The 26,170-nt window shown below is 42.8% G+C and overlaps 1 protein-coding gene across 2 annotated transcripts; it reads left to right on the top strand.

Annotated features, from left to right (window-relative positions):
* On the top strand, window positions 1-26,170 carry chd4b (chromodomain helicase DNA binding protein 4b). Of its 2 annotated transcripts, none has more exons than XM_006802871.3 (40): window positions 1-326; window positions 634-859; window positions 1,329-1,453; window positions 2,682-2,936; window positions 3,045-3,160; window positions 3,283-3,382; window positions 3,473-3,683; window positions 3,777-3,898; window positions 4,033-4,156; window positions 4,317-4,489; window positions 5,025-5,270; window positions 5,577-5,780; window positions 5,882-6,093; window positions 6,841-6,972; window positions 7,212-7,311; window positions 7,429-7,620; window positions 8,001-8,201; window positions 8,598-8,735; window positions 8,888-9,009; window positions 9,117-9,290; window positions 10,759-10,900; window positions 10,984-11,233; window positions 11,329-11,453; window positions 11,546-11,638; window positions 11,734-11,875; window positions 12,974-13,143; window positions 13,307-13,484; window positions 15,290-15,376; window positions 16,258-16,349; window positions 16,489-16,622; window positions 17,024-17,168; window positions 17,278-17,434; window positions 17,958-18,043; window positions 18,133-18,373; window positions 19,746-19,793; window positions 20,016-20,186; window positions 20,289-20,397; window positions 21,276-21,408; window positions 21,511-21,706; window positions 24,924-26,170. In XM_006802871.3, the coding sequence occupies exons 2-40, from the start codon at window positions 796-798 to the stop codon at window positions 25,124-25,126; spliced, it is 5,913 nt and encodes a 1,970-aa protein (XP_006802934.2). In that variant the 5' UTR covers window positions 1-326; window positions 634-795; the 3' UTR covers window positions 25,127-26,170. The 2 variants fall into 2 exon arrangements, with proteins under 2 accessions (XP_006802934.2, XP_006802933.2); XM_006802870.3 differs by having other exon boundaries at window positions 13,307-13,496.

Raw genomic sequence — 26,170 nt, 5'->3', positions numbered from 1 at the left:
TGCGAGGTAACTATGCAGAGTCCTGTGTGAGTGTGGGAGGGGGGAGATTATTATGGGATGTCTGCCCCCTTTGTGTGTTTGTGAGGATGTTAGCTAAGCGCTGCCTGTAAGGGCTGGGGAGAGCGAAGAGGGGGACGGAGCAGCGTGTTTTGGGGTCGTTGACGGCTCGTTTTTTGAATTTCCCTCATCACCCGTTTAGTCGGGCTTAATGAATGAACCTTGCCACACAAACAGGCTGATTTGTGGCAATTCTCGCACCGACAGAGAGAGAGGAAGAGGGGAGGGGGGGAGAGCACACCTCGAGCCGGGACTACAAGCACACTACTGTAAGTTTCTAATGTTAGGAGATTGGCTTCGTAATGCTTCAACTTTGCTCTCATACAACGCTTTAACTCAACAGTCCGATTTCACGGTGTGCATTTGAAGTAACCACGGATGCCACGCTGAAGTTCATTGTAAAAATATACCTGGAAATCAACAGCCGATAAATGTCACAGATAATGAAGTTATCCAACTTGTTTGAGCAGGCAGGTGGACAATTAGATGCTGTGTAAATAATAGGAAACGGGCAAGGCTTAGCTACCCTCCGATGCCATTTATTGCTATTATTATTATATATATTTTTCTTTCCAGCACCCACCACCACCACCACTACTACCCCCTCCCTTCCTGGACACCCCCGGTTCATTCTCCACCAGTCCCACGTCATTTTCCCTCCTCCCTCGCCGACCGAGGAGCAAGGTTTAGGAGGGATTAATTCGACCAGCAAGAAATAAATTTAAAACGCAGGGGAAAATGTCGTGCAGCGAGGATGAGAGGGAAGACTTTGGGACCGCGGACGAGCACTCACTAATTCACGGTAAGCTCGCCTGTTATTTATTTATTTTTTTTTAGCCTCCGAAGAAGAAGGTCCATCTCCGTAACTTGAGCTCGCCTTCAACGCGATGCTAATGCTAGCTTCAGCTAGCCGTGAGTAGTCTGCCCTGGCCGTCCGTCACTCGCCATGATAGATTAGTTAGCTAACTTGGCAACCAAGTGTTTAGAGTTTCTCCTTTTCCTCTTCGGCCCCCTTCTTCTTTCGCGGGTCCCTCCGCGAGCGTGGGCGTGAGCTGTCAAAGTTTCAAACACAGAAAACGGACAAGTTTCAACCTGCGCTTTTGTGGCTTTTGCCTTGTGTGTGTCTGCGTGCGTGCACGGACGTGTGCCAGTCGTGCCAGTGCGCGGTCTCCTGTTTTCTCCCTTCGGCCTGCAGCGGTGGTGCTCCTGTCCGTGTGTGTGTGTGTGCGTGTGCATGCACTGTGTCTCAAACGAAAGCGTGTCGCCGGCAGATGAGGACGAGCCAGGGGATGCTGTGTCTGACGTAGAAGAGGTACCAAAGTCCAAGAAGAAGAAGAAAGCCAAGAAGAGTAGCCGAGAGAATAGGAGCAGCAAGCGGCAGAGACCGATCCGAGAGGTGAGTTGCACAAAGTTTTAGCCTGTGACTGAGGGAATCCTCTTTTCTTTTCATTTTTTAAAGATTGTGACAGATTTGTCTTTGTAAACATTTCTGTCAGCTGTCAGCACAACAGATGCTGTTCTGCTCTTGATTTTACTGCACATGCATAAAACAACTAAAAGTAATTCTTTCTGCAAAGTTGTGAAAAAACCTACATGGATGTAGGGTGTATTTAATACAAAATAGTGTAGATTTTATTTGGAAAAAGTTGACAAGATTCAATAGGAAAGTGAAGCCTAGGTTTAAATAACGTAGTAAAGTATAATTGCTTGTTAAAATGAAATATGGAAAACAAAATAGCTAAATAAGGCACTCAAAGAAAGGATTTAACTTTAATAGGAAAATTAATTAACATACAGGAGCTGAACAAGTAAAAATCTAAACAAAATCAACTTAACTATAGGTGGTTGTGTTGCAAACAGTGATTTCATGAGATGGGAAACCAAGACCCAAATACCCTGAAATAAGGGTGTAGCACTTTTATTATAAATTTAAGCAGTTGTGGAGACCGAGTCAGAGAGGCAAGGCTGAAATGGTTAGGACAAGTGCAGAGGAGGGATAGTGGCTGTATTGGGAAAAGGATGTTAAAGATGGAGATGGCAGGCAGGAGAAAAAGAGTAAGACCTCAGAGAAGGTTCATGGATGCAGTAAAGGAGGGTTTGTTGTGACAGAGGAGGGTAATAGGGAGGGATAGGGTGAGATGGAGGCAGGTGATCCACTGTAGTGGCCCTTAAAGAGAGCAGCTGGACGAAGAAGAGGTCAAATCAATGAATGTATAATGAACCAATTACTAGCAAATGTATAATTTTCCATAGGCCAGGCCAGTGCATTTAAAACACATTGTCTACAATATATATATTTAATTACCACTCACATAAAACGGGGAAAACAAACATTAAAATCAAGAAATATTTAGCATTTTTGCTGAAAAATAAATAAAAAGACCCGTTCTGTGTCAACTGAACAATAGATGAAGCGACTGACTGTTTTAGCTTCTTCTGAAATTAGTGATGAGTCATATGTTGACCATAGCAGTGCTGCGAATGACAGCCCAGTGTCTTTTCATTCCCCAAGCCTAATAGAGTGCCAGGACCTTTACAAGAAACAAGACAAAGAAAGATGTCATTTTAGCGTCTAATTTCTGTGTTATACATAAAACCCAGCAGTGTGGTTCTTTATCTTACAGGAGTTGCCAGTCAGCTCCCCAGAGCACCTGCTTGGAGTGGAGGCAGCAGAGAGGGATGCTGATGAGGGAGGTATGCGGTCAGAGAGTGAAGGAAGTGATTATGCACCAGGGAGGAAAAAGAAGAAACGTTCTAGCTCCGCCAAAGACAAGAAGAAGGGAGGTGCGGCGGCAGAGAAAGGAGGCTCGTCCAGCTCAAAGAGCAAACGTAAAGACCCAGAGCCAGAAGATGATGAGGACGATGACGATGATTGCCAGGTAGAGTTTAATTCATGCCCTCATGCAGACTTTGTTTACTTACTGCAGGGCTGACGTGTGACATTAACCTTCCTCGTTGTCCTTTTCGACTCTCTCCTCCCATCTCAGCCGAAAAGCTCCACCCAGCTGCTGGAAGCCTGGGGCATGAAAGACATTGACCACGTCTTTACTCAGGAAGACTACAGCTCCCTCACCAACTACAAGGCCTTCAGTCAGTTTGTCAGGTGACGACACCCTCATCATTATTAGCCTTTGATAGTAAAGTCTGCATCTACTCTGTTACTACAGATTTGTGCATAAATATTTATGTAACAGTATAAAAATGTTGCCCACTTTGTGTTTTTAGGCCATTAATTGCAGCTAAGAACCCCAAAATTGCTGTGTCCAAGATGATGACTTTAATGATGGCTAAGTGGCGTGAATTCAGTACAAACAACCCTCTGAAGGTATTAAATATTGAGGTCTTTTGTTCTTCTGTAATACTATACACTTCTAGAGAGCAGAGGTTCTCACTGTGTGCTTTTGTTTCCCCGCAGGGTTGTGCCACTGCTAATGCAGCCCTGGCAGCTGCCAATGTGGCGACAGCTGTGGAGAACATGGTGGTGGCAGGGACAGAGAGCGGGGCAGATACCGCTCCTGCTACATTGACTCCACCTGTTTCAACTCCTGCTGCTGCTCCAGCGCCTACTGCACCCCCAGCAGCCCCAGCACCTCCTCTCCGCAAGGCCAAGACCAAAGAGGGCAAAGGTAGAATAGGACAGAGTTTATGACTTTATGAAGTTTATACAGAATTAAGATTTTGACTGTTTTAAATAAATTTATATCTCCTCTTCTCTTGAGGTCCCAATGCTCGTAGGAGGTCGAAGCCTACATCTAAGCCTCCACCGAAACCAAAACCTAAGAAGGTGGCTCCACTCAAAATTAAACTTGGAGGCCTCAACAGCAAGAGGAAGCGCTCCTCTGTGAGTTATTAAAATTGGCACACAGTGACTTTATTTCTACATATTTAATCACTGGGATCCAAATACTGATGATGTGCTGAAATGAAACAAGGTACTCATATCAATCTTTTCCCTTCGCTTGTTGACTTCATTAGAGCGATGAGGACGAACCTGATGTTGACAGCGACTTTGATGATGGGAGCTTCTCAGTGTCAGATGGCTCCAGCCGCAGCAGTCGTCCTAAGAAGAAGCCCAAAAGTGCAAAGAAAAAGAAAAAAGGTTGGAAACATACTGCAATAAAAGTGTGATATTATATCAGCATTTCCAGGAAGAAAAGAAATGTGTGTAATGTAGGTGGTTTGTTTAACAAGAGCAAAGTCAAGGCTGAAGTGAAGGCTGATACCTATTTTTTTCCTGCTACTTTTCTGTCTTTTCTCAGTGGAGACAGAAGATGGTGACGGCTATGAGACAGACCACCAGGATTACTGTGAGGTGTGTCAGCAGGGAGGAGAGATCATTTTGTGTGACACCTGTCCGAGGGCTTATCACATGGTCTGTCTGGACCCTGACATGGAGAAGGCACCTGAGGGCAAGTGGAGCTGCCCGCACTGTGTGAGTACTGGAACCCTGAATCCTCTGAGAGATGTGCATGGCAGACTGTTAGAGCAAATGCGCCTGATTTTCAAAGTTTGAATCAGGAGGGCAAAAATTGCATGAAACATGGATGTTAAAATATTTTGTGTGGAAGTTGCACTGGCAGCAGGGTTGACTGTAGTGTTCTCCATTTCTCTTTGTCCCTTTCTCCCCCCACCCCAACAACCATTTTGCTCATGTTCCCGTCAATCCTCTCCTGCTCCCCACCACACATCTCACCCATCCTCCATTTCCTCTTCTCGGCCCTCCCCTGCCTGCCTCCCTCCCTTCCTCTGACTGCTCCACACGCACGCAATGCACACCACCCTCCCTCCCCACCCCTCGGCGCTCTTCAATCCCCCCCACGCATACACACACCCCTCCCTTTTTTTCTTTCACTTCGTTCCGCATACCTTCCCTGCCTGTCTGCCCTCACCCCCCCCCCCCCCCCCAACCCCCCTTCCTCTTCCCCCGCGTGCACACCTCCTCCTTCTGTCTGTAATTCTGCCACCAGGAGAAGGAGGGAATCCAGTGGGAAGCCAGGGATGATCTGTCCGAGGCCGAAGGTGAGGACGATGACGACAGGAGGGATGAAGGGATGGAGGAGGAAGACGACCACCACATTGAGTTTTGCCGTGTGTGTAAGGACGGGGGAGAGCTGCTTTGCTGTGACACCTGCCCCTCCTCCTACCACATCCACTGTCTCAACCCTCCTCTCCCCGAGATCCCCAATGGAGAATGGATCTGCCCCCGCTGCAAGGTGAGCACTGAGCACTGGTGCATACGAGACTGCGCGTGCTCACGTGGGCGTGCATGTGGATTACAAATTCCAAGTTGCACTGGAGATAAAGAGCCTTTTCTCTTGATGTGCATAAGTTTACCTGCAGCATTTTAGAGGGAAAAATGGCAGATATACAGTTTTTATTTGAAGATTTTTTTGTGTTTTTTGCAATTAAGCACTCATATAAATTTTCAGGACAGGTTTTCTTCTCAGTTTCACAACGCTTTTGTTGATTAGTTCTTCCTTTATATAACTATTTCCTCTGCCATCCACACTTTCTCACAGTGTCCACCGATGAAGGGAAAAGTGCAGAAAGTTTTAACATGGCGCTGGGGAGAAGCACCAGCCCCTATGCCTGTACCCCGGCCTGCTGATCTGCCTGCTGATGCTCCTGACCCACCACCTCTGGCAGGCCGTAGAGAGAGGGAGTTCTTTGTCAAGTGGTGCAACATGTCGTACTGGCACTGCTCCTGGGTGCAGGAGCTACAGGTACTACCACTGCACCCACCTGTAGATGAGAATGAGGATTTATTTTTTTCCTTTTTGTAACATACTCAGCACATGACACCCCCTTGTTTACTCTCGCCCAGTTGGAGCTGAACTGCCAAGTGATGTTCCGCAACTACCAAAGGAAGACTGACATGGATGAACCGCCGCCTGCTGACTTTGGAGGCGAGGGTGACGATGACAAAAGCACAAAGAGGAAGAACAAAGATCCACTCTTTGTCCACATGGAGGAGGAGTTTAGCCGCTATGGAGTTAAGATGGAGTGGCTGATGATCCACCGCGTCCTTAACCACAGGTAGGATACAAATGAAACAAGAACACTAAGCAGGTTTCGAAGCAAGAAGCAATAAAAGTAAGTTAACAAAGTAAATACAGTTTGCTGAGTGAAGACCTCAAACTGAATTAGCACTGCAGTATTACTGTTTTAATACATGCATATCATTTGTATTCTGTATGCTTTGTGTGTGTGGAGTGTCAGGAAGGAGTTCAGTTCAAAGTAAAACATTAATGTTTAATGAACATTATTCTATAAATACAGCATCACTGTGCACATAAGGTGAAGACGACAGCCGCTCTCGTGCTATATGTGCATGTATAACATGCACTCAGAGTAGAACACAATGCCTTTCTCATTTTTTTTCTCATGCTGTGTACGGCCTTTGTCTACTTGTGATAACAAACCACAATGACAACACAGTGCACAGTGTTGATTCACAGTGCACAGTTGCTTATGCTTGTGCAGGAGTAATGCTGAATGTTTGTCACTAGGTGTTTGGTTGTTTCTTTGTGGTTATTTTGTCAATAAAGGGTTAGGGTGACAAAGTATCCAAGTTTGGAGTAGTAAGAGGAAATATAAGAGGAAGAGTGAATGAGAGGGATCGATTCCAAATATTGAAGTATCTTGAAGCCAGTGTCTTAAAATGTCACCATGTAAAAGAAAAACTTTGTCAAACTGTGAAAGACAGTAGGACAACAAAACAGAAGCATTTAGGTATACCATTTTATCACAACAGAATATCTTCTGTCTGTTTTATCCTGATAGTGTTGATAAAAAGAATAATGTGCATTACCTGATCAAGTGGAGAGATCTGGCATATGATCAGTCCACCTGGGAGAGTGAAGACATGGACATTCCAGAGTATGACACCTACAAACAGACTTACTGGAATCACAGGTATGCAGTAGTGTACTAAGTGTCATGTAGCTGTTTGCTCAGGTTGTGCAAGGACTGTTGATATCTTAAAGTAGGGTAAGATCAAATAATTGTAAAATTAATTCTACTCCTTTTCTAGGATGTAAATTAGGTGCCATATAGAGATATTTGTGGCAGTTTGATGTCTTTTTTTCTGTTTACATTAAAAAACAGTCAATAAATTAGTCAGTCTTACCTTTTTTTCCTACTCTGTGTATCAGAGAGTTGATGATGGGTGAGGAAGGCAGACCTGGCAAGAAGCTGAAAAAGACAGTCAAAGTGAAGAAGGCAGAGCGACCGCCTGCTAATCCAGTTGTAGATGTAAGTTCACCAAAATACAACCTTTTTCTTAAATTGCTTTATTCTGATGGATTATTGATGACCGTGTAAAAGCCCGCTCCTCAAATCGGGTCAGCAATTTTATTTGTTTCTTTCCAGCCCACCATCAAGTTTGACCGTCAGCCTGACTATCTGGACAGCACAGGAGGAACTCTGCATCCCTACCAGCTGGAAGGTTTGAACTGGCTCAGGTTTTCTTGGGCTCAAGCCACTGACACAATCCTGGCTGACGAGATGGGTTTGGGCAAGACAGTTCAGACAGCTGTCTTCCTCTACTCATTGTACAAGGAGGTAAGGGGCTGTTTATTTTATAAATATGAATGCATTAAGCTTGTTTTAACAGTTAAAAGTACCCCACAGTACCTGATAATGTTTGATTTATAAGGCTAATGCTGTATTGTTTTATCTTTAGTAAGACCTATATATGCTAACTGACGCTGTTTTGTCCAGTCTGCCCTCCCCTGTCAGTCAGTGTTAGTGGTTGGGGTTGCAGACATGTGACACACAGTAACTCTGCCCATTAAAGGGGATGAATTCCAAGTAAGGAGCTCGATCCTAAAGGCAGGGCAAGACAAATGCAGTTGTGTAATTTATCTGATATTAAATTATGAATCATCTTTGCATGTTAATTTTTAAAATATGTATTCTAACTCTGTTCTCCATTGGTACAGGGTCACTCCAAAGGTCCCTTCCTTGTCAGCGCTCCTCTGTCCACCATCATTAACTGGGAGAGGGAGTTTGAGATGTGGGCTCCTGACATGTATGTGGTCACCTATATAGGGGACAAAGACAGCAGGGCTGTTATTAGAGAGAATGAGTTCTCCTTTGAGGGAAACGCCATCAGAGGAGGAAAAAAGGCGTCCAAGATGAAGGTAAGTAAAAAACAAACAAACTGCTTTTTCAGAGTGTAGTGGCTTTGAAGTACAGTGGAACCCCGACTTATGAAATTAATTCGTTTCCGAGGGTCTTTCGTAAGTCGAAAATTTTTGTAAGTTGAAGCACCCATCCTGCCTTTTGAGTGAATGATAGGTTAATTGCTAACTGCAACAACAATACGTCGTTCAAGTGGAACAGCGAAGTGCAAGTACGAAAGCCAAGGGGGTTGTCACATGATTCGGAAGGCATTGTAGGCATTGTAGGCATTCTGGGATCAGCCAGTCAGAGCCAGCTTTAGTTGCCACACTTGCAGCTGTAATATTTGTAATCGTTTCCACTTATTTCCCAGTTTTGCAGCTTAACTAAAAATCACTTTTTTCTGCATATTACAGAAAGACTCACCAGTCAAGTTCCATGTTCTGTTGACATCCTATGAATTGATCACCATTGATCAGGCTGTGCTGGGCTCCATTGAATGGGCATGTCTGGTTGTAGATGAGGCACATAGACTGAAGAACAACCAGTCCAAGGTAACAACAAAGGCTTTTTTTCTTTTCTTTTTCTTTTTCAAAAACAAAAGTTTGTTGGTGACCCTTCATTGCTGGACATAACAGTTTAGTGCTGTAATTTTCTTGGCTCCAGTGCCCAGGTTTGTACTGTACGTTTTCTGTCTTTCTCTCAGTTCTTCAGAGTGTTGAACAACTACCCGCTGCAACACAAGCTGCTGCTTACAGGCACTCCACTTCAGAACAACCTGGAGGAGCTCTTCCACTTGCTGAACTTTTTAACCCCAGAGAGATTCAAGTCAGTACCTCCACACAGCGCAGCGCTACAGCAGATGTAGCTGTACTGCAGATACAGTGATGACATCCACTGTGATTCATGTGGCTTTTTTTTTTTTTTCCATGCAGTAATCTCGAGGGGTTTCTGGAAGAGTTTGCGGACATCGCCAAAGAGGACCAGATCAAGAAGCTCCATGACATGCTGGGACCACACATGCTCAGGAGGCTGAAGGCTGATGTATTTAAACACATGCCTTCAAAGACCGAGCTCATTGTTCGAGTGGAGCTGAGCTCCATGCAAAAGTGAGCAATAAAAGACTTTGTAACAGTAGCTGCAAATCCATGTTTGGAAAAATGAAAAAAGGAAGTTTTTCTTTCCCACTGTCACCAAGTGCTTGCTCATAAAGGCTCATTGATTGTTGGAGTTTTCTCTGTATTGTTGTAGGGTCTTTACCTTACAATATAAAGCACCTTGAAGTGACAGTTGTTGATTTGGCAGTATATAAATAAAATTAAAATTAATTGAATTGAATTAAACATGCCATAGTTTCAAATAATGTGCCCAGAGTATGGCAGAGTTATACCTGTGAGCCTGAAGCTCAGACTTCAAACAGCTCAGACAGTTTTTCTGCTGTCGACAGTGAAAGGGGATATTCCTAATGTTGTGGTCAAACAAAAGACAAAGCAAAGTTTCCCCTTGCTTTGCTTGTCACAGATTCTGTCTGATGGTTTTGGAAACCCACAAATATTTGCTACGAGTTGGAGGAGAAGGAGTAAATGTAATAAATACTGCTGATAGCTGCAATTAGATTGACAGTAACATGTATTCAGGACTTACCAGGATGTCCTTCGATTCCCTGTCTTTTCTTTAAGGCCTCTCTGGCGTTCCCCTGTCTCTACAGAAAAGTCAGCTTGAATCATACAACTGAACCTGCCCACAAATGACTGAAACACGCTTGTCTTCTGTTTTTGGTTCTTTGGTTATTTCTGCAATGTCATTTGACAGGTTTTCGCACTCCAGCTTAAAGCGAATTCTTTGCAACGTGGAAACAATCCATAGTCTTTGCATAAAACCTTGTATGGAATTGTGCAACAGGCTTGATTTTTGATTCGAACACACCATAAGATGGTCTCCTCTTAGGCACTAAGCTCAACTCGACATTCATAACTGTCTTCTGTTTGCAAGCGGCAGTCAGTCAGAAGGTGGTTGGGAGGGAAGCTTAAACTGTTTGTTTCATGTAGAGCAGGGGTGTCAAACTCACATACACAGTGGGCCAAAATTCAAAACTGGAACAAAGTCGCGGGCTAACGTTAATATTTATTGAAATATATTTATTCCTCCAGATATAAGAATGAATCTTTTCTTATGGACTCAAACACGTTTTGCTGAAAAACTGAATATAGAACAAGCAAAGCTTAATACTAAACAATATATATATTAGCTGTATAATACCAGTATGCCAGCTCTGATAGTAATTTGGTATGGCTTCGCGGGCCAAATGTGATTAGGCTGCGGGCCAAATTTGGCCCACGGGCCAGAGTTTGACACCTATGATGTAGAGGTTAAAATGAGGGCTTGCAGCAATGCCCAGTATAAGATAGATGAATATTATTTTCAACTGTGAATAATACAAACTTCATATAGAACCATTTGCAGCAACATGAGCATAACATGTCACCCTTGAAGCTTTAATCCTGCTCATGTTTTCCTTTGTTTTATCTTTGCAGTCTATTTTTTCACGCTTCTTTTACTTCTCTTTTTGTACTTCAGGAAATACTACAAGTTCATTTTAACACGTAACTTTGAGGCCCTGAACACTCGTGGAGGAGGAAATCAAGTATCTCTGCTCAATGTTGTGATGGACCTCAAAAAGTGCTGTAACCACCCCTACCTCTTTCCAGCAGCTGCCAATGTATGTTTTTTATACATTTAGTCTAATTTAGTTTTTTCGTGTTTCTTTTAAACTTGTTTAAGACATCACTTCCTTAATTTCAGGAAGCGCCAAAACTTCCAAATGGCATGTATGAAGGCACTGCCCTGACCAAGTCTTCAGGGAAACTGATGCTGCTCCAGAAGATGATGAGACGACTGAAAGAAGGAGGCCACAGGGTTTTGGTTTTCTCCCAGATGACTAAAATGCTCGACTTGCTAGAGGACTTCCTGGAGAACGAGGGTTACAAATATGAGAGGATTGATGGAGGAGTCACTGGCAACTTGAGACAGGAGGCCATTGATCGCTTTAATGGTGAGGCGTGTATAGCTATTTGTCAGTTTTGCCTCTCAGGACAGCAGAGTTGATGTCTGTTTTTCTAATTTTAATTTTGCTCCTCCTTCCAACAGCTCCTGGTGCTCAGCAGTTTGCCTTCCTCCTCTCTACCAGAGCTGGTGGTTTGGGCATTAACCTCGCTTCTGCTGATACTGTTATTATCTATGACTCCGATTGGAATCCCCACAATGACATCCAGGTATGCAAACCATATGACTAACCTCACATCTGCGCCAGTATGAGCGTTTATTTTGAGGGGTGATTATGCTGTGTTTCATGTGTGCTTCACAGGCCTTCAGCAGAGCTCATCGTATTGGCCAGAACAGGAAAGTGATGATTTATCGCTTTGTTACCAAAGCATCTGTGGAGGAGAGGATCACACAGGTTTGTGAAAATTAACACCACTTTAGCAATTGTATTGAATTGCAATGATCACATATTGACTGGTAGCTTGACCTCCACCTTCTTGCTTCCACCAGGTGGCAAAGAAGAAGATGATGCTCACCCACCTGGTGGTGCGACCCGGCCTCGGATCTAAGATGGGCTCCATGTCCAAGCAGGAGCTTGATGACATCCTCAAGTTTGGAACTGAAGAACTGTTTAAAGATGAAGTTGGAGATGGTGAGTCAGTGTTGAGCCTCTGACAATGGCACACACACACAATGTCCGCTTAGTTTGGTGATTGGGGCTGATATTAATTTTAGCACTGGGAGCCTCTTTCTCTGTGTGTCTGGTTAATCTATCCTATAGTTATGTTGTATCTGCAAAGACATCTGAAAGCCTACAGAGTAACCTGACGTGATGTACCTGTTCAGTACTCCTGTGCATCTACAGCTATGTTTTCACTGCAGCTTTGAAGTTGATCAGTGAGAGAATAACAATGAGCGCCTCAATAGGAATAATAATCATAGGATCGATAAAAGGACTAACAAATGTCAGCAAATTCCTGGAGGATTGCTGAAACTATCCAATTAGACGTAATGGGAATGTGCAAAGAAGTGGAAAAGGTTAAATATGTTTGCCCTTGAAAAAAAACCAGACACAACACAGAGCAAGGACTGAGGAGGGGAAAAACTCACAGCATTTTATTTAGTTCTGCCGGCTGGCACCGCATATAAGAAGCCGAGACATGACCACAGGGTAACTGTCACATAATACTCCACACACAAGCATATATACCAGCATCAATATTGGCCACTTGCGTAGGTTAAGTCATAGAATCTACAGAGATTCACCACAGAAATCTAAATTAGGCCATAGTGTCCACACTGTGCAGAATGTGGTTTATGCATTGCTCCAGTTGAGTGGGTATATGTCAGTTTACTCTTGAAACTCACAGCTGTTTCATTTTCTAGATCAAGATAGTGCAGAACTTTGCTGGTTTGCAGGTCTCTTATCTGTGTTATTTTCCACAGTACTTGTTTAAAACTTCCTGTCAGAGATGGGGGTGGGGAGTGGGGTTGATTGGTTTATACAAAAAATATGAATGACTTGTTTAAACAACTATCCCTGGTGCAGAGTAGTGAAAGCAGCAAAGTTTTATTGGTTAATTATCCAGTCGGCTGGTTCTGCGCATCACTAGTTGCATTGTGTGTAAAAGCAAAGAGAAAGAGGTGGAATTAGGACTTCTCCACTGGGATGCCAGAGATGTTTTGAGCATTAAATTCGAATTTCTCTTCCTCCTATCCTTCCTTCTTTTTCCACTTATTCTACTTTCAGGGGACAACAAGGAGGATGACAGCAGTGTGATCCACTACGATGATCAGGCAATTGACCGTTTGCTTGACAGGAACCAGGATGCCACAGACGACACTGAGCTCCAGAGCATGAACGAATACCTCAGCTCCTTCAAAGTGGCACAGTATGTGGTGAAAGATGAAGATGATGAGGTACAGTATTAGCATGGCTACAATGTGCGTGTATGAGTATATCACTTTACCTATCGGGCTTTAGTTTTTTTGACATTTTAGAGCATCTTTAGTAGTCAAACTCAAAGTCTAAGCATGAACAAACAGTCTTTATGTGCACTGTATTAAAAAAAATGTTTTAAAGGAGGAGGAGGTGGAAAGGGAGGTGATCAAGCAGGAGGAAAGTGTTGATCCAGACTACTGGGAGAAGCTGCTTCGGCACCACTACGAGCAACAGCAGGAGGATCTCGCCCGCAATTTGGGCAAAGGCAAAAGAACTCGAAAGCCAGTCAACTACAATGATGGCTCCCAGGAGGACCGAGGTATAAGACAGGGTACAGAACAATATATAATGCAACCTCTTCTTGTGCGTGTGTGGAGTGCGGTACCAGTGGTGGATTTGTGTTTGTGTGGTTTTGTTTTAGTTTGTGCTCGGGTGTAGAAATGTGGTAGTTGATGTTATTTTTAAATGTTTAGACCAGTTTAAAATCTATTTTTTCATAAGGATAAGGCCTGTCACTAAGCCACCTTCCTTTAGGAGATACGGTCACACAACATAGGCGGATAGAGGGACTCACGTTGTAGGTAGTTAAGGCCCCTTTTCTAGATGTAATTTGCTCAGACTAGGAAATGGCACAAAGGGAATATTATTGCAGTACAGCCGTTGGCTTAGCATTAAAACAGTAGGGGGCAGCAGCAGATTTGGCTGGATGCACAGGCAGAGCGTGTGATAGGGCACAGCAAACAACACAACAGCCATTTTCACTCATGTGCTGATAAACATTTTTTAGACGTCACTCAGCTGAGCTGTGTGTGATCGCCCATTAAGTGGAGATTAACCTGCCAGCTCCTGAGTGTAGTCTGTATGATGTCTGATTGCACAGAGATGAGAAAATGCATCTGTCACGGACTATTTGCTTTTTATTCTCCTCATCCATCCGACCAATTTAACCGCAGGGTCCTGGGAGTTGGACTGGAGACTGTCCCAGCTCTCATAAGAAGAGAGATGGAGTGCAGTCTATCGAAGGGAGATTCTGCTCATAGGGTCAACTTTTTTCTGCAACCTTTATTTATTTATCATTAATTTCCTGTGTGGGGAAAAACAGGCCTGCACTGGTTTTGAACTGACCTCTTTTCTTTTTTTTCTGAGTGTAAACGCAGTGTAGACATAGAGGGGGAAGGGGAGATCATGCACATGACTCAGGTCTGCAAAATCTTGATGTTATAGTTTTACATCTTGAAACTTGCAGAAAAACATGCAAACATTAATAAAAGGAGGAAATCAATTATCAGTTGCCAGTATTCCATTCATTCAGTGCTTATTTGCTCTCAAACATTATTCCATTCAGTGAACTCCATTGTCAGAGATCATATATGACAGATAGGGACATTATTAGCTTTATTAGCTGGAAACAACAAGCCATGGCAATTGTAATAAGTGCAGCTTTCAACAAGGTTTTGTTCAAATATGTTAAGTTTTAATATTAATTATATATATATAAAAAAGTCCATACTATTCATTGTATGTTTCTAGTAGCTTTTGTAGATTTTTGAGGTCCAGGAAAAGCAATAATATGAACGTGTATTAGGATTTGTTGATTAAAATCACTAAAGCTACAGTCCTCTCCCTAACCCTTCTGCTTCACATTTTAAGACCTTATTTTGGGAGAGTGACAATTCTGAAGAAACAAACCTCAAACTGCAAAACACAGAAGCAGTTGAACTAGTTTTGTTTTAATGATCTGTTTTTTTTCCCTCTCTCAGCCCCCAAATAAACCAAAAACCAGTGCTGTTCGAGCCACAGTAGGCTTTTCACTTGCATATAGCTGTGTAAACATTAACAATATCAGTGAAGGATCTTTTCTTTTTTTTTATGGCAGCAGTCAAAGCTAATCAGTGGCAGTAATCTAGTAGTTCAAATGCAGTTTTAACACGGTAACTCCCCCTACTGGTTGAACTTTTACTAACCTGTGATTAAACCTCTGCAAGGAGTTACTTTTATTGTGTACTCGTATGTGTACTTTTATCTCGTTGTTGATCAGTTAGATTCAGACCTGGTGGGGAAGAGTTTTGTCCTTTTTGGTATTTTCTCCTCGCTCATCTCATCATTTCTCTGTGGTCTCTTTAGACTGGCAGGAGGATCAGTCTGATAACCAGTCGGATTACTCGGTGGCCTCAGAGGAGGGCGATGAGGACTTTGATGAACGGACTGAAGGTAAGTTGGTTACAACCGTTGGAGATCTTTCACACTGGGACGTCTGTGCTCTGAGGAGTTTGGCATTAGTCATAAAGATGGAGTTGAGTGAAGTTGTTGATCATAACAAGCTGACATGGAGGCGGAAGTTCCTGTTCAGATTATTAACAGATGATACGAAGTCTTTCCACATCTGAGATACATAATTCACTAACGTCCTTCCAACACCCCCGCAGATGTTTATTCAGATTCAGACGAGAGCTATGATATCCTCCTCGACAACCTCAACAACAACTGCCGAAAAAGGAAATGTGACTGCATCATCTGCATTGAGCGTAGAGAGGCAAAGCAAGGCAGAAAGAAAAAGGAAAGGAAAAAGCATAAGAGAAGGAAACAGGGAAAGAAAATTAAGATCAATGGTTTCCCAGTCCTCTGAGCCGCCCGCTTTGCAGATTAAATTGTTTGTGTTTATATTAATTGTTTATATACCTGTTCACTTGTATTTATTAAATTTGTATCCGTTAATAAACATGTTGTATAAAATTTATTTTCCAATTAAAAGGTGCTATAAGGTGTGCATTTATATACCAGTTGTATTTTTCTTACTGTAACTGGAGTTTTATTAAATGATGTGTATTGCCAGATTGCTTTCAGTAGTAAATTTTCTGAAAGCGTTGCGCTTCAAGAAACGTTTATTGTAAAGTGTGGAGAGAGGGCCAGCTTCAGCAGGATCAGAGTGAGCCAATGAGCCGTAAGTGGAAAGTTTAGGACGATAAGTGCACACACGATCATGCATCATGCAAAATTTACTGTTGAACTTTTCATCCTCAAGGCTTCGGTGGAGTTGGCGCTGACTTTCAGGCCTTCAGACAGACTAACTAACTGTGCTTCTTTGCTCATAGCCAATGCCCGCAGACCAAACCGCAAAGGGCTGAGGAACGACCGGGACAAGCCTCTACCCCCGCTGTTGGCCAGGGTTGGTGGGAACATCGAGGTGAGTTTTTGGTTCCTTCCACGAGACAACAGTGAATGTGCAAGGAAAAAAAAATAACTGCACAGTGGTGGAGGAGTCACATCTTTCTGTTGTCTTTCTATTAAGCTTTTCTTTTGCATTTTGACCTCTTACCTGTCAGGTGCTGGGATTCAACGCACGGCAGAGGAAGGCTTTCTTAAATGCAGTGATGCGTTATGGGATGCCTCCCCAAGATGCCTTTACTAACCAGTGGCTGGTCAGAGACCTGCGAGGAAAGTCAGAGAAAGAATTCAAGTGAGTCTGATGGGTATTTTTTTTTTATCATTTTCCTACTGTTATGGGTGCAGTCTAATATCAAGGTAAAGTGCTTTTTTTTTTTTTGTTATTAACTAAAACTTTGTTGAAAACTTTTGTGTGCTACATTTTAGTATCAATCATCTGCTCAAATTTGTAAACTTGTCTACACAGTTAAAGGTTTAAGCTGTTCTGTTAATGTTAATAAATGAGTTTTATAAATTGGCCAACTGTCTAAAGTAATTATTGTTAAAACTGGTAACTGAGCCATTTGAACGTGAAGTCTCTTAGTACTAAATACTAGCAGGATAGTTACATTCAGCTTAATTAGCATGTTGTCTCTCTGCAATATAAAATACACCTGGCTCAAATTTATTCAGTATGTCATGCTTTCTTTGCAGGGCCTATGTGTCTCTGTTCATGCGTCACCTTTGTGAGCCGGGGGCCGACGGAGCCGAGACGTTTGCTGACGGCGTCCCTCGGGAGGGTCTGTCAAGACAGCACGTGCTCACTCGCATCGGTGTGATGTCACTCATACGGAAAAAGGTACGGTTCAACAGCTCCAGTAGAAATGGTAAAAATAGTGTCGCCCTGCTTGAGAATGTGGTCTAAATTATCCAAACTCTTAATCATTGAGTCACATGTTGTTTAACAGGTGCAGGAGTTTGAACATGTGAATGGTCAGTGGTCGATGCCCTGGATGGCCGAGTTGGAGGAAAACAAAAGAGCCGCTGCTTTGGCTGCAGGAGAAGACCCAAAGACTCCTTCCACAGGGACCCCTGCAGACACACAGCCCAACACTCCTGTGCCAGGTAAACACACACACTATTTGCACTCACTACTGAGCTTTTTAAACAAATGTTAACATTTTTTTAGACTCAGTACACGATGCATGCATTATAATTAGACTCGGTTTCTGACACTCTGACTACATGTTGTAAGAAGGGGACACTCGTGACGGTGAAACACATTGTCATTTCCTCTGAGCTGTAACCTCATCACCACATACTTCACCTTAGTTTTGAACCAGATGTAATGTGAATTCTATGTTTAAGACTCAACTAACCCTGAAATAACTGTTTGATATGTAAGAGATATTTTCGTGTTTTGCCCTCAGAGGTAATTATTCAATCAGGTTTGTTTTGACCCCCCGAGATTTTCCAGATTTGCTCCCTCTTGTGGATGCATTTGGAAAGACTACAATGAATAAGTTATAGGCGAAGAAACACACACTTGTTAAGACTAAATGTTAAATAGGAATCCTAATTAGTTGTATACATAACAGATTAAAGCACTCCCCCCATATCTGTAATATCATGTGCTTTCTGTTTTCAGAGGATTTGTCTAAGTCAGAGGACAAGGAAGACATGAAGAAGGAGGGAGAGGATGGCAAAGCTGCTAAGAAGGCAGATGATCCAGAAGTAAATTCTGCTCTCAACTTCTGCTTTCACTTCAGCTATTGCACAGTTTGAAGATATATCTCCTTTGATTTTGTCCATCTCTTGCCTAGATTATTGAAATCCCAGATGAGTCTGAAAAATCCCCCATTTTGGACAAGAAAGAGGAAGCAGACACTGCTGCAGAGAAGGAGGACAGAGAGAAGGAGACAGATGGAGTTGAAGGGAAAGAGAAAGAAGCTGAAGACCTGAGCAAAGAGAAAGAGGAGAAGTCTGTGGAGAAGGACGCTTCTGCCGACATCAAGGGTGAAGGTTCAGAGAGCAAGACTGATTTAGTGGAGGGCAGGTCTAGAGGTGAGGCACACGATGATTGTAACATCTGTTTTTAACAGTACAAAAAGCTTTTAAGGCCTTTTAGTCTGCAAAATATCCATTTTTATTCTGGTTTTCTCTTAAAAGTCCTGCTTACTCACATTTAAAGGCACAGTACAGGACCATTGGAGGTCACTTTTAAGCTTCGTCTCAGTTGTGGTCCATTGTCAGTTTCATAGTCTCACTCCACTTAAATAACGTTACAAAATGAAAAAGGTTTGATCCATGTTTTGTAGAATTGACCTTTTGTCTCAGTACCTTGTTGTTTACTATTAAACAGGTTGCTCTTGAAAATGAGACCTCGTGAGAGTTACCTGTATAAATAAAGGTAAAATAAAAATTGGACATCCAGAATGTTCACATGCTCATGGGTGTATACAGACTGCACTTAGATGTCAGGTGAATCTGAAACATAACAATTGCCTTAATGAACAACTTCAATAAAAAATAAGCCGAGCAGAATGTGCACTTTTATGGGGCAAAGGGAAAAATCCCACCTTACTTCTCCATGTGACCGTCTCTTGATAGAAAACATGGATGGTGATGTTCATGCGATCAGTAATGGAATTGGACAGCATAAATGCCATTTAAAGGAAAGAGCAGGATGTGTCTGCTGCAGATACGTAGGTCTTTTGAAGTGCAGGGGGAGCTCCTTAAGACCTTTTATGACACTGATGGCATTGGGCTGGGGCAGCAGTATCTCTGCTGGTAACAAAAAGAAACTGAACAAGCAGATCAAGACCCCCCAGCTCTGTTCTGTGATGTCCTCTTAAAGCAGTGGAGGTAGTGAGCCACAGGAGAATGGTGGCTAAGCTGTCGTCCCTGTTAGAGATCACCTCCCACCCCATGCAGACCACCCTGAAAGCACTGAGCAGCTCCGTTAGTGACAGGCTGGCCACACCTGCAAAGTATGAAGGGGAGATTTAGGAGGCTGTTCCTTCAACAGTGAACAACAGCAGCAGACCACATTTAAAAATACACATGTGTATACATATATGCACACGCTGGGTTCTATTATATCGTAATCTGCAATAGTTACAATGAAACTGCACAATGCTTTCTTTACTCTCTGTCCTGATATCAACGTTCAACGACTACACCACGCAAGATCCCATTTTGCTGCTGAAAGATGTGTGTGTATATATATATATATATATATATATATGTATATGTGGGTACAACCATATACACGCATATATTGTTGTATAGTGCTATTGTTAAAGGTAATGCTGAGTCTAACTTTTCCTGCTCTCTTGATTTTGCAGCTGTAATAATGTAAATTTCCCCATCTTATATCATCTTATCTTTATGTTTCTCACCTTCTCAGTCTTTAACTTTATTTCTCTTCTTTTAGCTGACGAAGGCAAAGATGAGAAAATGGAAGCTGCAGAGGAGAAAAAAGGTTAGCTCTGAGTCAAACACCTACACTCTGTCTTACATTTGAAGCACAGATGACAGCACTGGAACAAACCTCTGCTATTTTTGACCTTTTAAGATTGAGCTGCGTATTAAAATGTATACTTTACAAGATTTCAACTCCTCTGATGGATTCTGGGCCCTTTATTACACAAGGATTTTGTTCACACAGCTTTAAAATGTTTAATTTGAATTTTTTCTTTTTTAGAACAAAAAGAGGAAAAGGACAGTGTGAAACCAGACGAGTCTGGAAAACTGCAGAATGGAGAGAACGCCAAAGACGGAGGAACAGCTGCACCTGTGGTTAATGTCAGTGAAGAGAAGAAGAAAGCCACCAAGCAGAGGTTCATGTTCAACATCGCTGACGGAGGATTCACAGGTGGACACACACGCAGCCGTTCACACTTTTTTTCTCTTCTTTCTCTTCTCTTTTCTTCTGTTTCATTTCTGCCTGTTTTGACCTTCCTGTCTTGCTTTCCAGAGCTTCACTCTCTGTGGCAGAATGAGGAGAGAGCAGCTACCGTCACCAAGAAGACCTTTGAGATTTGGCACCGCCGCCATGACTACTGGCTGCTTGCTGGCATCATACAGTATCCTTTCAGGCGGACAATATCTTTAACACGCTGTTCTTCAGTCTTCATAGGTGCATAAAGTTGTTGCAGGTTTATAAACAGGTTTTGTGACACCAGGGTGACCAAATATCATTTCACATTTACAGACTGTAAATTTCACACTCATATTAAGTGAACTCATCACATTAGAGCACAGCTGTCATTAAGGAGCAGGCCGTTTCAGGCTGACCACAGAATTGAATAAAGAGAGGATTTAGCTAATATTGATCCATTAAAATGTGCCTGGATTTATCTCGATATCAATTCTATGAAGTGGTTTGAGTGGTTTCGACCAGTAGCTGCCTCTAGGGCTGAAAAATCAATACACAAGTGCCAAAAATTGGTCAGTGTCTTTAGAGCTACATAGTTGCAGCCTGCTACAGAAACATATAATGCTTTCTTTTGGTTTAAATGTAGGAGCTTAGCTGCTTAAAATGACAGGTGTGCCGGTGTAGACTCTGTAGCTGATAGCTTTAACTGAACTGGACTGGACTTCTCCATGTTTGTGCTGTTAACGCCTTTTGGAGCATTTTAGTTAAATTATCTGACAAATAAAATGACTTACCTGTGCTACTATTCTATTTGATCATACAGTCAGCATAGATTTCTTTCACTGGATTGTCCAACTAATAGTCACTTATGCCTAAAAAACAAAACAAAAAAAGCTTACATGGTGATGTCCAGAAACCAGTGTGTGATTTGAGGCGTTCATCTTCTGGAAATAGCTCTGCTATTAATTGAATGAAGGACAGAGATGTATGTTTAAAGTCTTTCCACCCAAATTGTTACCCTGCTCTAAATGGCATTGACCATCCAGACACACCTGTGTTGTTATTCTTGACTTTGGCGTCTCTCAGACATGGCTACGCTCGGTGGCAGGATGTGCAGAACGACGTGAGGTTTGCCATCCTCAATGAGCCCTTCAAAGGGGAGATGAGCAGAGGCAACTTCCTAGAGATCAAGAACAAGTTTCTGGCCCGCAGGTTCAAGGTGAAACGAGTACACGGTTATCCTTTGAGTTCTCTGTGCGAATGTTTGTCTGCGTGTCATATCTCACTGAGCACGTCTGGTCCACCTGCGTTTCCTGTACAGTTACTCGAGCAGGCGCTCGTGATCGAAGAGCAGCTGCGCAGGGCGGCCTACCTGAACATGACAGAGGACCCGGCTCACCCCTCCATGGCCCTAAACACACGTTTCAGTGAGGTGGAGTGTCTCGCCGAGTCCCACCAGCATCTCAGCAAAGAGTCAATGTCTGGAAACAAGCCTGCCAATGCAGTGCTGCATAAAGGTGAGACACGTTACAAATCAGAAAAGTAAAGCGAAAGTTCTCACTGACTTAAAATCTATATCTGCAACACTGAGAAGTCTCGAGATTAAAACAGTGGGACTGTCATGGGACATTATTCTGCACATGGTTTCCTTTTACCAAGTAACTGCAGAGTCAGCTGCTTGCAGGTGCTTCTTCACCAAAATGACAGTATATGCACATAATGACATACAGTGGGGCAAAAAGTATTTAGTCAGCCACCAATTGTGCAAGTTCCCCCACTTAAAATGATGACAGAGGTCAGTAATTTGCACCAGAGGTACACATCAACTGTGAGAGACAGAATGTGAAAAAAAAATCCATGAATTCACATGGTAGGATTTGTAAAGAATTTATTCGTAAATCAGGGTGGAAAATAAGTATTTGGTCACCTCAAACAAGGAAAATCCCTGGCTCTCACAGACCTGTAACGTCTTCTGTAAGAAGCTTTTCTGTCCCCCACTCGTTACCTGTATGAATGGCACCTGTTTGACTTCATCATCTGTATAAAACACACCTGTCCACAGCCTCAACCAGTCAGACTCCAAACTCCGCCATGGCCAAGACCAAAGAGCTTTCGAAGGACACCAGGAAAAGAATTGTAGACCTGCACCAGACTGGGAAGAGTGAATCTACAATAGGCAAGCAGCTTGGTGTGAAAAAATCAACTGTGGGAGCAATCATCAGAAAATGGAAGACATACAAGACCACTGATAATCTCCCTCGATCTGGGGCTCCACGCAAGATCTCATCCCGTGGGGTCAAAATGATCATGAGAACGGTGAGCAAAGATCCCAGAACCACACGGGGGGACCTGGTGAATGACCTGCAGAGAGCTGGGACCAAAGTAACAAAGGTCACCATCAGTAACACACTACAACGGCAAGGAATCAAATCCCGCAGTGCCAGACGTGTTCCGCTGCTGAAGCCAGTGCATGTCCAGGCCCGTCTGAAGTTTGCCAGAGAGCACATGGATGATACAGCAGAGGATTGGGAGAATGTCATGTGGTCAGATGAAACCAAAGTAGAACTTTTTGGTATAAACTCAACTCGTCGTGTTTGGAGGAAGAAGAATACTGAGTTGCATCCCAAGAACACCATACCTACTGTGAAGCATGGGGGTGGAAACATCATGCTATGGGGCTGTTTTTCTGCCAAGGGGACAGGACGACTGATCCGTGTTAAGGACAGAATGAATGGGGCCAAGTATCGTGAGATTTTGAGCCAAAACCTCCTTCCATCAGTGAGAACTTTGAAGATGAAACGAGGCTGGGTCTTCCAACATGACAGTGATCCAAAACACACCGCCCGGGCAACAAAGGAGTGGCTCCGTAAGAAGCATTTGAAAGTCCTGGAGTGGCCTAGCCAGTCTCCAGACCTCAACCCCATAGAAAATCTGTGGCGGGAGTTGAAAGTCCGTGTTGCTCGGCGACAGCCCCAAAACATCACTGCTCTTGAGAAGATCTGCATGGAGGAATGGGCCAAAATACCAGCTACTGTGTGTGCAAACCTGGTAAAGACCTATAGTAAACGTTTGACCTCTGTTATTGCCAACAAAGGTTATGTTACAAAGTATTGAGTTGTATTTTTGTTATTGACCAAATACTTATTTTCCACCCTGATTTACGAATAAATTCTTTACAAATCCTACCATGTGAATTCATGGATTTTTTTTTTTCACATTCTGTCTCTCACAGTTGAAGTGTACCTCTGGTGCAAATTACTGACCTCTGTCATCATTTTAAGTGGGGGAACTTGCACAATCGGTGGCTGACTAAATACTTTTTTGCCCCACTGTATGTAATTGCAGCTGCCTAGACAACAGTGAACTCACAGTAATTATCCTTCTTCTAATGAAAAGTGTCTCAGTTATAGCAGCAGTAGTTTTCTCCCACTGTGCCGGCGTTGGGCCAGGGGCTGTTTAACACTAAGACTACTTTTATTAAATGGCATGAAACAATAATGTGACATATTTTATATTTATTAAAAAAAGACCTTGTGGAGCTGATAAAGCATGTGAGTTTAGTGAAAACAGTAACGTTTAAAGGTCATTCGAATAGTGAATGAATGATGAAGAATTTATTTTTTTTTTCCACAATCCAGTGGTGATGAAATGGTGAAAGTAATGTTTTTTTTTTTCTTGTGTTTTGCTTTTGGTGCTCTGGTTTCTGAAATGCTTTCTCTATATTTTTCAATTCTCTGATGCTATGTTATTTTGAAAAACTGCAGTACAACAATTAGAATAATTGCTTTTTCATGTCAGGGTCATGGTGTTTTGAGTTGTTTGACAGTAGACAACTTCAGCTACACACGCTGTTTAAAAACAAAGGAGTGAGCATTGGAAATTTTTAAAGGCAGACATATTGGATCTTCTTCAATGCTTTAAAAGTTCTGCTTCAATTGCTTCAGTTACCACAGTACGTTTTCTGAATGAGAAAAGGGCTGTGTAGGTAATGCATTTCAATCTTTAGTAAATATTTGTCCAAAAACATTATATTCCATCGTATTTTAACTCATCACCAGTATTCTGTTTCACTTGACATAAACAGACATTTCCGCCATAAACAAAAATTAGCATCAAATGCAAAAAAACCTGCATCCACACTGTCCATTAACACCGTTTAAACGTGTCTAGAGGTAAACTGTCTCAAATTCAGGAAAAAGAGCCTTTTAAACTCACAACTATGGATTCAATGCATCTTTAATGGGCCTGGAACGAGATGAGACACTTTTGCCTCCAAGCTTGATTTCACACAGAGCTCAATCTGGGAAATGTGTAAGGTTTATATTTGTCATTATTTTATGAGTGTTGGTGAAATGTTATAAATGGTACTGAAGGAGAGATACTGTGTAACTCTTGTGCTCCATATTTAATTCAGTTCAATTCCATTTTATTTACACAGCGCCAGTTTACAACAGTAGTCGCCTCAAGGTGCTTTATATTGTAAGGTAGACCCTACAATAATACATACGGAGAAAAACCCAACAATCATACGACCCCCTATGATCAAGCACTTTGGTGAGAGTGGGAAAGGAAAACTCCCTTTTAACAGGAAGATTCCTGTTAAAGTTTTACAAACCCGTCCTTACTGTTTTCTGTCCTCTGCTGCTTTTTGGGATGCCACACTGTTAATTTGAACCAAAAACCAAAATTTGGCTGCTCACCCCTGTTATGCCGATTTCTGTGCTGCATTTCTAGTTCTCAAACAGCTCGAGGAACTGCTGAGCGACATGAAGGCCGACGTCACCCGTCTCCCAGCTACCATCGCCAGAATACCCCCCGTGGCCGTGCGGCTCCAAATGTCCGAGAGGAATATCCTCAGCCGATTGGCCAGCCGGGGCCCCGAGGTCACCGCTCAGAACCAATCACAGACCGCACAGCAGATGCAGGTGCCGCGCTGACCAATCCCCTCGCACATTTCACACTCCCCAAACGAGGCCAGTCGCTCACACCTCACCGCCATGTAGCAGAATTCTTCCCCCTCAGCCACCATGTACAGCACAGTCAGGTTAGTACTTCTTCCTCTGCACCCACAACCCATCTCCGGACTCAGAAGAGCATCAGCTGTGCTGCTGGACTTTATTTTGAAAAGACTGGGACTGTAGATGTAGGGTGGGAGCGAATGTAAGAATCGGTTCTCTTTCTTTGCGGCAGACTAGATACAGACGTCTTTCTTCTCCACTGGGAATCAGATTGAACCCCTCTGTCCTGAACACTGAACTGACCTGTCCTTCCAGCAGGATCTAACATGTGTGTGTAACTATATGTATAATGAAGCAGAAGAAGCTTAGACCGGAGGGAAAGCAGCATGTTTGGAGTATACTGGTGCTTTGTGGTAACTTTTGGATTATTCCAGACTTCAAGGGATTTTATTGTGCTTGTTTTCACCTTTAGGAAATTGTGAAATTTTTGTTTGTATGTTTTTTAGAAGTCATTTAACTCTAATGTCCTCATCTGTATGTGTGTGTGAAGAGTGAAGGTGTGTGTGTTTTCTTGTATGTATGTGTGTGTTAAACAGGGCATAGTGGCGTGCATCTCTACTGCAGAATGCCTCGACACTCGTGTTCCTGTCACTTTTGTATCAGTCAGTCAGATCTGTTACCTCTTCTTCCGTCCTTCTCAAACTCTTGCCTGGTCCGACGGGTGACCCAGTCGGGGATCAACTCTTTGTGCTCACAAACCCAAACAACACCTTGACATTCCTAACTGCACCACAGATTTGCTTCATGGGAAGTCTCCTGTAATACAAACTCGCAATAGCTCCCCAGCTTTCTAGGTACATGGGATGGTGTTGAGATTGATGGCAATCTTAAGTTAATTTAATTTCTTACTGTCTATTGTTATGTTGTTTTCCATTATTGAATATTATTATTATGGTTACCACCCTGTTGTTTTTATCATTGCTGTTTGTTTTTATGGACTACAATAAAAAAAACTCAACAGTT

The sequence above is a fragment of the Neolamprologus brichardi genome, chromosome 11, assembly GCF_056152115.1.
Source record: "Neolamprologus brichardi isolate AB-2024 chromosome 11, ASM5615211v1, whole genome shotgun sequence".
NCBI classification, from domain to species: Eukaryota; Metazoa; Chordata; class Actinopteri; order Cichliformes; family Cichlidae; genus Neolamprologus; species Neolamprologus brichardi.
This window is presented reverse-complemented; position numbering and strand designations above follow the sequence as displayed.